This window comes from Dermacentor andersoni, chromosome 3 (genome assembly GCF_023375885.2).
Source record: "Dermacentor andersoni chromosome 3, qqDerAnde1_hic_scaffold, whole genome shotgun sequence".
NCBI lineage: Eukaryota > Metazoa > Arthropoda > Arachnida > Ixodida > Ixodidae > Dermacentor > Dermacentor andersoni.
This window is the reverse complement of record NC_092816.1, coordinates 143,967,106-143,984,446: the sequence shown is the minus strand read 5'-3', so window position 1 is coordinate 143,984,446 and position 17,341 is coordinate 143,967,106. Positions and strand designations below refer to the sequence as shown.

The 17,341-nt window shown below is 44.1% G+C and overlaps 1 protein-coding gene across 1 annotated transcript; it reads left to right on the top strand.

The window, feature by feature from the left end:
• The first annotated feature begins 220 nt into the window (after positions 1 to 220).
• On the top strand, positions 221 to 17,060 carry LOC126525108 (uncharacterized). The gene is made up of 10 exons (XM_050173166.3): positions 221 to 376; positions 1,528 to 1,616; positions 2,887 to 2,976; positions 3,500 to 3,593; positions 6,151 to 6,206; positions 7,314 to 7,403; positions 9,306 to 9,588; positions 10,442 to 10,485; positions 11,083 to 11,172; positions 14,437 to 17,060. Exons 1-10 carry the CDS (start codon positions 310 to 312, stop codon positions 16,831 to 16,833), a joined length of 3,300 nt encoding a protein of 1,099 aa, XP_050029123.2. The 5' UTR covers positions 221 to 309; the 3' UTR covers positions 16,834 to 17,060.
• The last annotated feature ends 281 nt before the right edge of the window (positions 17,061 to 17,341 follow it).

The following is a 17,341-nucleotide window of genomic DNA, read 5'->3' as shown; positions in this document are numbered from 1 at the left end:
TATAATGCCAAGCGCTAGACACGCTCGTCATCTTGCAGACGCTGCTCGCTTGCTCGCAGCTTGCGATATACGTAGAAGCCTGGGCGCGCAATGACAGCAGATAACGGTCGCTGTCGCAGAGGCGAACGGTGCTAGCGTCGATAAGGATTGCCTTCCACGACGTCACAGCTATTGCTGTGGACTACGTGGGACGCTGACGACTTTTTCCGGCATGTATAAAGGGTCGCTTTGCGGTGTGAGAGAATTTGTCGAGGCAGTTTGAAGGATAACAGCAAGGTGCTACAACGCACCGCCGACTCGACCTTAAGAATGGGAGCAACCAGCGTCGCCGCATGTGCGGTGATGCTCGCAATCTGCCTGCCAGCCGTATGTCAAGGTGCGTGAGTTTGCCGTAAACGACTGTTGAGGTTCCGAGATTCGTAGCGCGAACGCGGGCTGTGTTCTTAATGCATAGGGGAGGGGAAACGGGCTTCTTTTCGTTGTGTATTGTTCCTTAGCAGTAGCTCCATAGCCACCTAACAATTCACTAAAAAGCGACCATACATTCTTGTATGCTTGTAGAGAAGGCCGATGTGAGGCCTTGTGTTGCGGGTAAATGTGAGCCTTTTTCGCCTCTCGAAATACTAAACAGCCGCTGTTGAAATGCTGTCAAATCGGCAACTTACCGCCTTCGTGGCGATGTTTATGAATTTGTTATGCCCTATCCACATTCGCTATGAAGGCTAGAAGGCGCGAAATATGTGTTACTCAAGCTCGTTGATTTTGCTCTCTTTCACTTTTCATCTGTTGTTTTTTAAAGGCCAGGCTTCGTGTGTAACTGTATACTGTGCGGAGTTTCAATTATAGTATATGTACTCCGGCGGTGGTTTATTCCCATAAATGACGCCTTATCTTCTAAAATACTCCCTTTGTTTAAAAGCATAAACTGCATCGTGACACATTGAAGTGAAAGGATAATACTGAGTACAACATAATTTCATTTGGTGAAACAGTAAAAATAGACAACTCTGGCGCTGATAAGTTTGTACAGCTGTACGATAAAGTTGGTATCCTCCTACGAATGGCAGTTAAACGGTGCGCAAGGTAAATAGCTCGAGCAAATACAAAAAAAATGACGTTTTTAGACATTCTATACATTTCGACTGCGTGTTAATGAACTGGGGTGTCATGTTACTTTTGCCTGACTACCTGATTCAGAAGCACATGGTTTCAGTAGACTTATTCTTTCTTGTACATAGGTCGGCAAACATTACCATTTTCTTCGTTCTTACAAAAATGCCACTGCCAAGCCGGGAATTGTATTTCATTGCAAAAACGCGGTGGTAACATTTCTAAATAAGCACACGTATTCACAAGATGAATTGTCGTGATCAATACGTAAATAAAAAGAAGTTGTGAGTAATGTGAGTGATTCAGAAAACTCAGGTGACTTTTTCATGAGCTAGGCTAAGTGATGGAAGAATTTTCTTTCGACGGTGATTGTATTTGCAATGAGGCAAACTGGTATTCTATTTTTCTTCATCTTAGGCCAGCAGTACTGGGGTGGCTACGGTTGGAGACCAGTGTGGCAGCCTTCTGTCAGTGCAGTATGTGACCGCGCCTACCCTGTGAATGAGGTAAGTGAGATTTCCCTCACCAGCAGGTGTGATTCTCAAATTGCCTGAAAAGCTAATGAGTAGGAAGCCCATCCTTTATGCTTCTACGAAGTCACTTTTAGTTTAAACTATCGTTAAGGTTTTGCTAAAGAACTCTTTCAGTATATAGTTTGTATGGTTTATATAGACAGCCGGTTTTGAGCTGATATTCGATCAGTAAACTTTACGCTTTCAACCCCGGTATCGTGCAAGGATATATTTCGCCCAATTTTATTTGGCTCATATCATCCACCATTCAGAACCGAGTGACCCCAGTGATGGCAAAGATGAAGTTCCGATCGTAGCGATATTTCGTCTACGTGGGAGGTGAGAGGAAACGCACCAGTGGAATTGCAGTTGTACTTGACCTGCCCTCCTTATGAGTGGTTGTCACTGCAGTTGGGTGTCTTCCTATCGTCAAGTGTACAAACATCGCTAGTATTTATCAGAAAAGTGGTGCTCTAGATGAAGTTGCTCTCATAACATGAAATAATTTCAATTTCAAATTTCGCAAGTTAGAAGAATCAAGTGACCCTTCGACGACGTTAATGTAACATCCCGCTCCCCCTGTTGGAACATTCTTATTGTGACGCATAATTCCGCTTCAATATCAACACACCAAGCACCATCCAGTGCATATATATTTGTATATTGTATATTTTTGTATACTGTATATTTTCATTCCGGTTAACTTCCCCGCCTTTCCCCTCTCATTTATCGCTCTATCGCTGTCTCGATTCTGCCTGGAAAATTAAAAAAATCGCTTCACGTCTATCTCAACGGTCGCCGGTGACACCGGCTAACACTCCCAGGCTAACCTCGTATACGCATACACACCTATCCATGAGACTATGCTCTATCATGGTTGCGTGGTAGCTTGACACGCGAAGCGCCGCTCGCATTATGCGGAAGATGTGAGTTCGACTATTATGTGCGGAAAGCAATATTTTAGTTCACTTTCATTTTCCTTCGCTTTATTATGTCTAAATTTAAAGAAAACTAACACTTAGATTTCCCTAAGTTTCATTTTTATACAATTGTCGGCAACCTTGTGTGGTTGTGACTGACTTGACTAGTTTTACTGGTGTCCCTGGATAAGTGTACTTCCGGTAATAGTGCACATGGAATCTTTAAAATTTCCCCGCTTTGCTGTCGTACACTCACCATATTTGCGCACATAGTTGTTTCCCATAGTCCTGAGACATGTTCGAAAAATAAGCCTTCGAACTGCGTTGCACGCTTATTTCGGCAGGCCAGCGCAGTAAGGACAACCTGCCGGTACCCCTGCCAAGGCTGGCCTGTCCGGTACGGAAACGAGGAAGACGGCACACCATGCCAACTGGTGAGCTATGTTTTCTTATGCTTCTACAACTCCGCGAAACATACGTGAAACGATCCTCAAATTATCACAAGCGGCTGTCTCAAACACCGATGTACGGGTCATCAGCGATCGTCTTCCAGGCGTGAAATGAACGCCTTGGGCTAGACTAGGAATTGGAGAGAGTTTGCCAAAGTTAATGGTTAAGTGAAATGAAAGAAAAACCTTCACTTGTTGGTATTTTCCTAATGCTTGTTATGGTCCCTATGTGTTTGCTGTGATAAAAACGTTATATTCCTAAACGAAATGGCGTTCGAAAACCATTTCCCTGCTTGATGTCTTGATGCTGCATTCATTCGAGGCTTTTTTTGTAGCTGTCATCGTAGCTATCATCGCATAGTTCTGCAAGAGTGCGACGTACTGCTTTTTGTTCGCAGCAGTATTCAGGCACGCTTTAGAGCTAGTCTATTTATTCTTGGTGACACAGTTCAAAAGTATCATTCTGATATGTTATAGCATGTATTATATTGTTTTCTCATCAATACAGTCCTGGTGGCGACAAGGCTTCTGCTTCAGAGGCCGCTGCCAACGGCAGTACCTGGTGCCAACGGTGCAAAGAGACGAAGACAACAACGTAGAAGGTAATTATTAGATCTGCTTACAACTTCACTCTAGCATGCTGTAAAAAAAAGTAATTTTTCAGGTTAACATGTTTTCCAACGTGCGAACAAGGTGGCACGACCACAGCTGTAAGGTCTCATTTATTTTGTCCTCAATATATAGTAAACTTCGCATGACTGTTAAGGTTGTCAGGCCTTCTTTCATTAAAAACTACTGTGGACAACCCATGAGGAACTTGTAACTTCAAAGAAAAAGTAATGACGGATACAGATACTGGACGGACACTGACGGACGGATACTGGAAATTACTTCGCCAGCAAAATGCCGTGCAATGAAAGCGTACTGATGAAATTTTAAGAACCGATAAAATCGTAAAAGATACACTGTGCCCCGAATCTACGTCGATTAAGTTATAATGGAAATTGACTGCGAACGTTTGCAGAATCATAAGCAGTGGCCGTAACAAATCAATTATATTTTTTTTTTGTTATTGCGGCCGAAACAAATTATTTGTATTCATGACACCTGAGTGTTATGTGTCCTTATGAAGCTGGCAAGATGCATTTCCGGTCTTTACTTGAAGAAACATCTTAATATCGCATTTTGCCAAAGCATGCGTGAATGACATGCAACAAGCAGCCTCTATTCAGGTGTTAAGATTGTGAAGATAGTTATGTGTATTTGATTATACTAGGAAATAAGTACGGATTTCACGCAAATGTTTCTTCCTAGTGGTATCGGAAAGGGTTGCGCTGCATTGAGAATTTTAACCAGAGTAAAGCTGAAGATATTTGGTCCTGAAAATTAAAGTGACAAGGTCATGATAACGATATTGCGTTTACATTCTATAGCTTGCGCTGCATCACTTGCTGTTCTCAGTTTTACACACATGTTAGTTTTGGTAGATACGAGGAACGCGAGACAGATTAACTGCACGAAAATCACTTAGCACAGAAGATAGGATGACACGAGTGTTGCTTCTAGAAGCAGCTCACACTGCTAAATTTTTTTGCTCATCGACGTAGCCAAAATTACCGGTTATCATTAGGAAAGCACGCTTCGGTAGAGGTACAGGAAAGCTTTGTTCTGTCGCATTTGCCTAAGATACAAGATAAGCATCCACGGGGTTATAATAATGACTGTACAAAAAAACTACCTGTTTTCGAGATGAGTGCACGTACCACCTTTCTACACTTGAACGCAATGAATGTCGCGATTTTTGCACTGCGACATTAAGAAAGGGGTCACCGCACACTGCTCGCTACCGGCAACGCTTGGGTGCTCTTAGGTGACAATGTTGCCGGATGCGTTAAAATTAATTTAAGTGTCTTCTTGGCGCTTATGGTCCTGTGACGGCTTACCCATGGAAAGTTAGGCAAAATAGCATTTACTTTGGGCTCTCTGCAACTCCTTAGTTCAACCCATTTAGGCAGTAGTGCCTAGCGTGGTTGGAGCTGTCAGTACTTGTAAACATTTTACACGCGCTCATTTAGTTTTCGTTCACTTCCTACAAATAGCTTGGCAGCAGTTTCATCCTGTATGCTATGTCTGTCATTCCTTGGGACATTTCCTTTTTTTATACACAATACCTGACATATCAACCATCAGTTTATTAGAAAACGCTATTACAAACCTGTCAATACCGTGCACGTTAAATTTTTGTACATTATACAGGTCACTTATTCTAAATGTCACTCTCTTGAACTGTCCTTAACATCGCCGTATATATGTATATATATATATATATATATATATATATATATATATATATATATATATATATATACTCGAAGACAAGCTTGCTCGATTACAGAGCAATTTGGCTGCGTAATTCACTATTGTCTCCACTGACTACTTGTACTCTGTATTAAACAGCTAGAACTACCTTCTCAGAAAACAAATGTTTCCTGATGAAAGATTCTTACTTTGTCGGTCGACCGCCTCCCTCAGAATCGACTGTCACAATGTTGGACTTCCACATTGGTAAGCTTTATGAAGACAGCTTACGCACCTGACTTGCAGTAATCATTTACTTTTACCCACAGACGGTAGCCAGCCGGTATTTACGCCGGCTAACCTCCCTTTCTTTCCTTTCCCTTTTGTTGCTCTCCCTCTACTTTTACCCAATACTCTCGAACGTTCCTCCGCCCAGCAATCCAGCTCGACAAAAAAAAAAAAGAAAAGCTGAATGACAGCGCCACCCATAGCCAAAGTGATAACTTCGCTTCGATGAGACACCAGAGAAATTTTTGAGAAACGTAGCGTATTCTTCTGTTCAGGGCGGTGCAGTACTCAGCTCAGTAGAGCGAAGGAACAGAAAAGAATCGAGGATCGTTTTAGAATACAGGGCGTAAAATACTAAGCAGCAGCTTGAATGAAAATGCAGCTCGTCATCATTGCCATGCATTTTTTTTATCTCAATTTCTTGTCAGCGTCTGCGATGCGTAGTGGCCTTTTTGTATTCTTGATTTCAGCAGGGAAAATATAGACTCGATAGATGAGGTACTCGAAATCTTGCGCTTACGTCCACTGAATTTCGCCTGTGTTTCGCTTGTTCTGATTCGTTCGCTCTTTCAGGGCGCCAAGACCCTGTGCGTTTTCTGATGTGTAGAAACCGACGGGAAAGAGTAAAGGTGAGTACAGTGCAAAGCGGCATTGATGTCTCAATCTTAACGCTTTAATGAGCACTGCACAGCGGTGTACTCTTCCACGAAGCTATTAAGCTCGCACCACATTGATAATCGTATTGACACGCGCACACAGTTTATCATATTTCCTGTGACGGCTCTTTCATCTGCTATCAGCTATTGGGGTTATCGCATGGCGCAAAGCGCGCCCACTTGTATTAGAACATCTCCATGGTTTCCGCCGGTTCCATTTCGCCGAACGTTGTAATTATACTGCATACTCGACGTGTGTTGTGTTGCACATTTTTGAAGGCATGCGAGCGAGTAACAGCGATTCTAGCACACTTTACTCAGAGTCCTGTAAAATTGTTTACGCGACTGACCCCGTGGATACGATTTCCGCAATCGACTACCGCGGTCGCCTCTGTCATTCTGCTTGCGTCTTTACTTTCTGGGCACAAGTTCGCGCAGCAAGAAGTTAGTTTTCATGAATCAGAGTGGTACTACTGTCTGGTTTTCTGCCTTGACTACAACGTGACAATATTACTCATGCTAGCTGTTAAGCGATACTCTTTAACAAAAGAGAAATAAGCACAAAAAAAGGCAGGTAGGCCGTCACAGGCTGCACCTAGTTCAGTACCTTACAACAAGTAGGAGTGAAGGGGAAGAATGTGATATAATGTCATGTGCGGGCTCTAGGCCTATTTAAGGGCTGTAATGCAGTAAATTGGTCTTTATGAAGTGCTGTAGTGATCTGCTGGCTTCCTCTTTGACGTTCGAATCTACATTCTATACATGTACAGTTATCCGACTCGTGTAGCGTTCAAAAAGCCTCACAAGAACGCCTCGTACAGACGTTCCGGCATTTTGATTGTGATTGCCTCCTGCAGAATGTTGCAAACAAAAGGAGCTTGGATTTCCCATTCTCGTCAAGGATTTCAACTAACTTCACGGAATCGAACTAACGCTACGTGCATGTTGTCATTCCCTTCCTTTTTTAGTGCAAATCATGTTAAAAGAACGTTACTTGCTTCATCATTAGCATCAGCGCTTAAACAAGCTCTACGTCTAATTGTTGCTGTGAAAGTTGCATTTTAATTTTGGTTTGTGCAGGTTGGCGGTGTTGTTCGGTCTTGCCAGTTCGTGTGCAAGCAAAGGAGGAACTCTTTCTTGGCAAATGAAGATAACGGAACACCATGCTTGGTAAAAAAAAAAAAAAACATTTTTACCGTCATTGCGTAAACCTGTCACCACATCACACATTGCCTGGCTTTCTTATCAATTTGCTCGTAATGAAATAATTTTAGTCCTAACCGTCTGATCTCGTGCATGATGTGGACATCAACCTCTGCTAAGACACGCGTGCTCTTAATCCAGGTTTGACTGCAGAAGCGTACGCATTGTGGCTATATGGTTCATTAGTTGAGCCGAAACAGCGCAATATAACAAGTCGCGGGAAAGGGACCAGCAACAGCGTCGATTCACAACCAAATGTTTATCTTTCACGCAGCAAACATAGGTACCACGATGCGAGGAAAGCCAGAAAACACATGAATGGAACATTCGCGGAAGAAAAAAGGAGGTAATCGCTCTGATGTGAATGAGTTATCCTGTGGAAGGAGTAACATTGAAGGAAAACGTACACAAGCATCACCACTCTTCTAGATGTGGAAGGATTCGGATATTAGTCGTGCGCCCTCATCATGATAGTTTGGCATTATGGCCTAATCTATAAAAAACGACTCACAGCCACATTCAAAACAAGGCAATAATAGGTGGCTATTTCTTTCTTGCTTACTGAACTTGTTTGAGTGTTCGCGCATGAGGCCATTCATTCAATCAGCGCCCCGCTTGTGCAACATAGAAACGGTCGCAAGAACGAAGAATTCGATAAACAGCGTTATAACGGCACTTAACAAAGTGTCCATGATTTCTTTTCGGCAACTTATTTCATCGCCGGTATCGCTAATAATCCTTTGGCACAGACTACGAATGTTATTTAGGGGAGTGAATGGCAACCTGACGCCTGTCCTGTTAAGAACCTTCTTCAGATTGTGGCATATCTTGTGCATATACAGAATTACGGCAAGATTTTTCAACCAGGGACCATCAGGTTGAGCGGCTCCCAGTTTCTTGATCTTGACATCAGCCAGTATACAATCAGCATCGTTCGTCGAAAGCTTGAAGGGGCACCCTAATGGTTTTTGCCTTTTTACTTGGGATGTGAAGCTTGTTGCCACTTGGTGACCATAATACCTGCTAAGGGCTTCATTGATACACGCTTTTACAATGCCCCGCTTCACACGCTGTGAAGACTTCTAGATCCAGAAGCGTGGCAATGCTTTTGTGTTTCTTCAATTTCACTTCTTCTGAAGGAATTGTCATTCTTATCGTAGGGATCACATCTTTATTTACATGCATGCTCATTTCACGTACTTTCTGGTTTTCTTTTCAACGTAGTGCTTACACAAGCTTCTTGAAAGAATAAGTATTTGGTTGTTAGTCAGCTCTCTTTTCTGTCCTTTTCTCACTTCTTGTTTGTTTGCGCGGTTTCGAAACTACTCTAGCTTGTATAGATTGAGCATGATATCTAGTAACCCGCCTACCATTCCGGCAGCTCAGGTAAACCACGGTGCTCGTAATATGCGCTGACCTTAATGGAAGGGAGGCTGGCACACCATAAACGCTCATTTACAACTATAGTTTATTCTCAGCAGAGAAGATATTACTACAAATTAACGGTACCGGTTGTCTTCACGATTCCTCCAATTGGTTCGCAAACCCCTATACGATTTTATTTCCCCGAAGCGCAACACAACCAGAAGATATGAAAATCAGCTTGAACGGGAGCTCAAACCTACTCGTAATTTTTTGCTATCGATGGACCGCAAGCCGCATCAATACGCCTGCTTTGGGGACGTATTTGCTCTTTCCTAGCATATATTCACTTATGTGCACGCGAAGCGGCACTAGACGAACAAGTACCTGCAACTCAGCAGCGCCAGATACCAGAGTGTCATTCCCTTCATTCCCTTCACACTTCGTTTTTCCTGCCATTAGTTCATTTATATATTTCTCCTTACCGTCGTTTGCGGCAACACGCAGGCATGGGGAGGAAATGTTGGCTATTGTGACCAAGGCACGTGCAAGGCCGTTGAACCTACCGCGGCGCCTACGGCAGCACAAACAACGTCTACAGAGCAATCGACAACACCGCAGCTTCCAGTCGCTTCTTCCGCAGCTCCTGCGGTGCCAGCGGCTACGGCACAAGCAACCGAGCATGATGTTGCTCTAGTGCAAACCAGCAAACCCACAGCAGCAGTGACTGCAGCTGCCACACAAGCACCGGCGACTGCTGCTCCCGCGGCCAGGCCACCTTGGCGACCAGGTGTGTCTCCTCTGCGATGTGTTGGCGCGCGCCTGCACAATAAAATGAGGGGTAACTTTAAATGTCCTAATTCTCGAGGCTTGTTTTTCAATGAAGTTAGTTCGAAGCAGCCGAATAAACATTGGCAAGCGTGACGTCTGCAAAAGCGTATCGCCTCATTTTGTGCGAGAACAATTAAAAACGTGCGTGTCGACAGCTCTAGCTATAATTACTTCCATCAGAGCATTCAGTTGATCAGTGCATTCTGGCCTCAGATTACGTACCTGAACCTTGCAGCAGTCATTGCCCAGAAATGCAAATTTATCATTGAATGGTTTAACCGTAACCTACCATAGCTTTTGCCACATTGTTATAGTAAACATAAGTTTCTGGCCCATTAAGGGCAAGGTTGAACATAATGGTCAAAATACAGTTATAGGAACGCTTGGTGACTCGTTTCCGTCAATTTGGCACTACACGAAACACGCACTGCGGGTTATTTCTGTGCTGTCGCAAATGTCAGGTATTTCTTATCTCGAAACAAAAACAGCCTTGGTGAGATGGTATGAAGATGCGGAGGAATATGTGTACTGACGGCAAGGTGCTTAGAGACTCGGACAGCCGTTAACGTAACGAACACATTGGATGACACTGGTAAACTCTTGCCTCTGCATTCGTATTTCCGGCGCTAAAGGTGCTCGCTAGTATAGTTAAGGAGTTCTTAATATTCTTCGGGTCATCGTCAGCAGCGTGTCGAATGCAACTATTCCAACACCCTGCCACTTGACAGTGCAGCTTAGGAAATAATCAGAGTAGTTACATATTCCTGAACGCCTTTGTGCGCTCTTGTATAACAATGTCCTTTCCTCTGCAGGTTTCGTCGGCGTGAAGTGTGACAGGGCTTACCCGGCTAGAGTGGTAAGTGGGATTGATACTAAAAAGTTACCAACGTTTCCAAGTTTCAAAAGTGTAAAGATTGTAAAATGCTTGATATGGATGGAACATTCCCCTCTGGCGACTGTACACATTTGCAGCGATAGAAAATTGGCACTGCTTCAGGGCCGAAGGGGAACCACTTGTGGCATTCTATTTGTGGTCAGTGATGCAGCGCAATTCATTGACCTAGAAAGTGCACAATGCAACATTAAGCGCTTTTCCAGTAGTGCTCCTGGCACATAGCCATCAATTCCGTTGACTCTACCATTTCACATGCATGCCTGTAAACTTGGAACGGGTACATTTGCGAACAAAGTTTTTGTTACTCTTGGAATTACATTAAAGAAAGCAGAGGTTTGGTTCCTGACACGTTTTAATGACCAAAAGTGTACTGAAGGGAAGATCAGCAACTTTGTATATCATAAGGGAATTATCAGTACAAATTTAAGGAACCTCTAGGAAATGCATATTATTACCCAATAAAGTCTGTTAATGTACGTGCCGCAAACGCGAAATTGCCTTTACAACACAAACAAATACAATTAAACTTACTTGTTTTTTTCTCCTCTTAATTACTAGAGCAATGGACATGTGGCTAAGTGCCGCTTTCTGTGTCGAGGCTACCCTTCCTTCGGCATTGGCTTTGAAGAGGATGGAACACCATGCTGGGTAAGGCAAGCTTCATTTTTTAGATGCGGTATGAGACAAGGCGAATACATATGAATTTACCAATCTCATCGGGAAATTCTGACTCCAAATTGTTCATTCAGTCTTCGAATGCCAGTCAATGCTTCAGATGACTTTCCCAAATACCGGTACGAAATCAGATTCTTCCTTTATCAATAATGTGTTCTAGGTATTGCAGATCTTATTTTTTAGACAAATATTTTCGGCTGCTATTGAGAGTTATCTTTTGATCCTTAGCGAGTATCTTTATCTGACTGTACTGCTAGCCCTCGAGATATATTCTGGGGAAATAAAATGCCGCTATTTACTTTCGAAGTGCCACTATGCAAAAGGCATCAACTGGCACAAGTGAAAAAATAACGTCGCTCGTAAAAAAAAAAATTGAATTAACTTTACACAGCATCTTTTGACAAGGTTAGATTGTTTTGCGCCTCATAGAGCGTACCTTCGTTGACTGGAACACATTTGATTGTTTAGCATTTACACGCGGAAGCGTAATTAAGACGCACGTACTTGTAAGGTAACTGACATATTATAACTAGTTGGTTTTTGTTAATCTGTGCCTAGCGCGAAGTACGCAAGCTCTTTTAAACACAGCCGCTATCGGAATGCGTACCTTTAGCAGATCGCCTTCACGAAAACAAAGCCTTGCCCTTCTGCACAGCACTATAACTAGCAGCAACAAATAGAAACACAAAAATATTCGCATACAGCCACTACAGGCTGAGGTATTTTTTTAAAATGTAGCACAAGCGTCCACCGCAAGGCATGAGAGCGCCCTAGTAGAACGCCGCGTGTCGCGGAGATACGCGGAGTACAAGCAATGGAGCAAAGAATACTCCAGCTCGAGTATTCACTGCTACACGCCATTTATTTCAGCAGATCATGTCCTACAAGACGGATGCGGTCATATTACAAAAAAGGACGCAAAACCGTTACGTGCTACGCAGAATATGTGCAGGTCTGAAATGTGTAAACTGCGACGAAGTTATTATTTTGTTTTTTTGTTTTATCGTAGTTGTGCATGAGCGACAGATTTCAGCTGTAAGGACAACTGAGAATGAATAAGGACGCGCGAGGTGCAGTCAGTGATTCGTTTCAACGATATGACTTCGCAGATAACAAAGCAAGAGCGTGTGCACTTGTGAAGGCAAGGGTACAGGAGAGAGCGCTCGCAATTGAGTGCTTCCACGCTTGCGTCTGGTATGGCAAATCATGAGGGTTTTCGCATTTATATGGCGCTGATATGCTGTGTGGTGCAAAGGCCACCGATATTCTAAACAATAGGGACAACTGTTGACAGAATCTCGTGGTTCGTTCCAAGAGAAAAAAAATTTTTCTCCACCCGATCCGGAAGTTTGGTGTGTTAAAGCCGTTCACTCCTTTCCATTTCCCTTCGCACGAACAAATTTAGAAGAACACGACCACTGCGATATCTGTTATCGTCATATCAAAGCCGTATCATACGAAAGGGCGCGCACTGGTGCAAAGATGAGCCGCGGTTGAGAACCAAGAACTGCGCGGCAGGCATGTGTCTACCAGGTGATGGTGACGACCAAAACCAGGGTTGCCTTTTAATCACGTTCCTCGGTGGCGAGATCAAAGGCTGTCGATACACTTAGAAGATCCAAGGCTTTCATCGTCATAGACGTTTTCGAAATATTTAAAGTCAGGAATTCTGTACGTTGAAAATAAAAAAAAAAGAAACAAGAATATTGAAATGCAGGGTAACGTTATATGCGCTCGCACTCGATTTTAGAAAATCCAACGCAATAAAAGTAAGCGACTTGCGCAATTTTCTGCTCTGTCGCCATTTCAGCCGACATACTGTTAGGCGATATTTCACTACGTATGCACTTCTCGAAGATTTCCAGCAGCCTGTTTGTCAGAGTTTGGGCATGTGTACACTTTTTTTTTTTACACTTGCCCATTTCAAAAGTTATATTCCGGCCAAGATATAGTCCGGAACGCAATAAAAAGAAATCCTTCCCAACATGTGCAAATAAAAATGATCTTTAACTTTAAGGCATATCTTGCAAGTCCCGAATTTTCGGTAACATTTAAGAATTTGGCGTCTTTTGCGATGTTACTAATGTTATGTCACGTTTTACGAAGGATAAACTCAATTCATGCGAAATGTTTTAAAGATTTAAAAAGGCACGTTGGTGCGAGGTTCCCTAAAATGCACGGAAAAAAAGAAATTGTGATTGTACTTCCACCGCCTTCTGTGGCCTCGAGAAACGCTGCATACAATAGAGCTACTTGATTCGTTCGTGCAAGTTTTCTGAGACAATTTTCCTAAATAGGCGAATTAGGTGTCAGGAAAGTCACTTCGAAGATCACTGTGGCCAAAATACAATGTTTGGCTTGTCAATCTCTGCTGCCACAAATTTGCTACGATGACTATGCAAAGAGGTGCGTATGTATGTCACATAAGGCGCGCGCCCAGCGCAAGGTCCATCAAAAGGCACGCAACTGCCTCCGAGCATTCGACATGTATACGAATATTCAAATTAACAGGTTGGTAGGTATGTGCACACCAAAGAAAGTGCGTGCTCAGAAAAAAGTTCTTTAAAATGTGTGCTAACCCGTTAACCTGGTCTGCGGGATTTTTAGGAATTTTAAAGTGCACAGGATGGCAGGTTTGCTTTCGGGTGTGCAAATATCCATTTTCTTAATTCCAACACGTTCATATTGTTCACCAATAACGACTAATTGGGCGTCATTCGTTCAATACATATTTCCTTCCGCATTTGTATCGTTCTATGAGGGCTTGTCATGCGCGATATTAAAGAGTTGTCACCCGTACCACTAAATTTACTAGTACATGCATAAATCCCAGGCAGAACTTAGAATGTTATCACGTTGTAATGACGATGAAGAAGACAGTCGCAAAACTGTTAAGGACAACACTAACTTTTATTGAGAGAACCTGTGCTCTCAAAAGCAAGCTACACTCAAAGCACAATGAGAACGGTGAACACAGTCGGTGATTCTTGAAATATGATCGGTGGGTCTGCGGGACAAGTGCGCTGGCTCTTATACATGATATGTATTTTTGCAAGGAAGTAACAAAAATTCTGTTAGCATTGCATCAATTTCTAAGGTCGTTGGTTTGATATTAATCATCATATTAGGTGGAACATTCATCGTTCACGACATGTAGAGATGAGCTAAAGCTTTACTGCTTATTTACTTTCGTCATATTGGCTATTAAAGTAAATGTAGGTTTTCTGACAATTGCAGAGAAAGAAGACTCTGGAAGGCGTGTGCTTTGACGGCAAGTGCAAGCCCGTTGTTCTGACCACAGCAGCAACAACACTACATCAAGAAAGTACTACTACCGTCGCTACGACCACAAATGGAGACGCCGTTACTGCCACTGAAGCAGGTGAAGAACCTACAACTCAGCTGGCAGCAGACACAGAAGGCGTAGAAACCCTATCAACATCCACAACCAGTGCAGTTCAACAAGGGGGTTACACGAACGCTGACCAGGGCACCTCAGTCAGTGCAACTGAAAGCACAACTGTGAATTCAGAATTTGTGACAACCGAACAGCAGGCAAGCTCCTCTGACGAGCAGGCCACGACAGCGAACTCAGCACCGGCAGCAGATGATGAAGCGCGCACCGAAGATAGCGTGAGCGAACCAGCACCAGCTGCGGAGACAGCAGTATATGAAACGACCGAGAATAACATAGGTCACTCGGTAGAGGACGTGACGATTACCCAGGACCAGACCACCGGTGATTCGTTGCCCAAAGGCACGGCTGCACCTGAAGATGCGACAGATATTGCAGGAAGTGAGCATGCTGGAACACCGTCAGACGATGAAGTGACAACGCACAGTGAAAGAGAAGGTGAAGGAGAGCAACAGACCACTGCCGCTGGACAAATTACCGGTGAGGACGACGAAGGGTCTGGTGACATCGAAGAACTGTCTACGTCCAAAATCGCCGCAGACGAAGCGACAATTACACCGAGTAGTAGTACTGAGGAAACTGTGACTGTAGCTTTAGAAACTGATACCGTCATTGTACACCCGTCTACTCAGTCAGCATCCGAAGGTAGCGCCGACGACGACGTTAAATTGGAAACAGAAGATCCACAGACAAGTCAGCCATCCATCACGACCACAGGTTCCCAAGCTGCTTCAGAAGGAGACGTTGATGCTGACGATGCAAGTTCACCCACCGAGACGCAGCTTAAGACAGAAAGCTCGACGTCAGCCGTAACTGAAGGTGTTTTAGAAGAAGTTACTGAGACACACAATCCTGAGAAAGAAGTCACAGCTGACGTAACGGAAGCCACCCAGGAAAATCCTAGTACTACTCCAACTAACGAAGGTGAAGATGGGGATCGCACAGCGACAGAAGTTGTGTCTAGCCAGCCAGCTGACGGTGAACATGCAACAGTGACTTCACATGCAGTAATTTCTGATATTCAACAGGAAGTGACTGAAGGCGCGACTTTGGCAACCACACGCGGGGCCACCGAAGCAACTACAGCTGTAGGGGAAACAGCGACCGCGGAAATTATCACAGTTGTCACTCGCAAAGAAATCATCCGTCCCGTAGGGCCAGATGCTGACCAGTCAGACGCTACTGTGGTTGACTCGACTCGTAGCACCTACGTGGAAACACTGCCCGTATCACAACTCAACGAAACGGTTGCATCTAGCACAGCAGAATCCGTGGTTTCAGTGTCCAGCGAGAATCCTGGCGTAGCTCCAGACGAAACGAATACAGGAGCCGCAGCTAGCTCTACAGACGGTGTCCTGGTAAATGAACCTGAAGTTGTGGCCACAACGGCTTTAGCCGTTGAAGCAGCCCAACCAGAAGAGATTGTGACTGAATTACCCGAAACTAAAGCAGCTCCCGTTAGGGATGAGACCACTGAAGAAACGACGGTTGAGGACGAATCAGCAACTGTCAAAAGTATCACAACTATTACTCGCAAGGAGATCACTCGGCCGATAGACGGCGACGCTAGCCAACCTGAAATAACTTCAGTCGACACACAGCGAACCACATCTGTGGAGACATTGCCTCTTTCAGAAGTTGACAAAACAAGTGCATCTGATCCCACAGATTCTGCCGTGGCTGAATCCAGCGAAAGCGTAAGTGATAGCCCGGACCACACGGGCGCAGCTCTCTCTGTATCCGGTGACCCTACAGCTAGTGCGACAAGTTCCACGGAAGAAGCGTCTCAGGTTCTGCAGGATGCCACTGAAGTAAGCTCTGTTGCCGTTGCAAATGAAGTCTATGAGACCACGACTGCTGCTGCTGAGTCAGCCACTGTAAAGGTTATAACAACTATTACTCACAAGGAAATAGTTCGTCCAATTGGTTCGGACGACTCTCAGTCTGACGCCAATGTAGTTGACTACTCGAAAACCACATCTGTAAAGACATTGCCCGCATCGCAATTCGAAGGAGCTAGCATGTCTAGCCCGGCGGAATCCAAAGTTCCCTCTCCCAGTGAGACCAGCGTTCAATCCAACGAAGACGCGGCAGCCAGTGACGCCGTAAGCAGCCGACCATCGATAGTCATTACTGATTTCGTACAAAAAACAGCGTCTTCTTCAAAGGACTCCGTTACTGCACCTAGCACAGAGGAGCAGGCTACCACCTTGCTCTAAATTACCAGTACACTGAGCTATGAGTCTGAAAATCTCACGTAAGGGCCATTTGGAATCGGTGCTACATTGGAGGTACACCAAGACTAAAACCATTCCCTACGCACCCATCAGCCCTTGCAGCAAAATCAATTGCGTTTAGTGTCGTTGTTTGTGTACACTGAATAAAAGCACAAGTTTATTTGTTTCGTAAAAATGCGTGACTGGAATAAAGGTCTGAATGGTGATAATCCCATGTGCCTCACTTGTTGAATAATGAACAACGAATCCAAGAGGTAGGTTAGACACGGTTTCCACCATCATATTCAAAGTACGCGCATTCATAGCACGGTCTGCTCGTGGTTGACGAAGAAAATTTACACTCGAGCAGGCTTCTGCAAAACAAGCCTACCTATGCATTAGGTTGGTCAGTTTCTCGGCATCGACGAATGCTTCCTCACTCCAGCGTGTTGAGAGCCAGTTTACGCGGTAGTCGAGCCAGAGGTGTTCATGTTTGGTTGTGCGCGCTTGA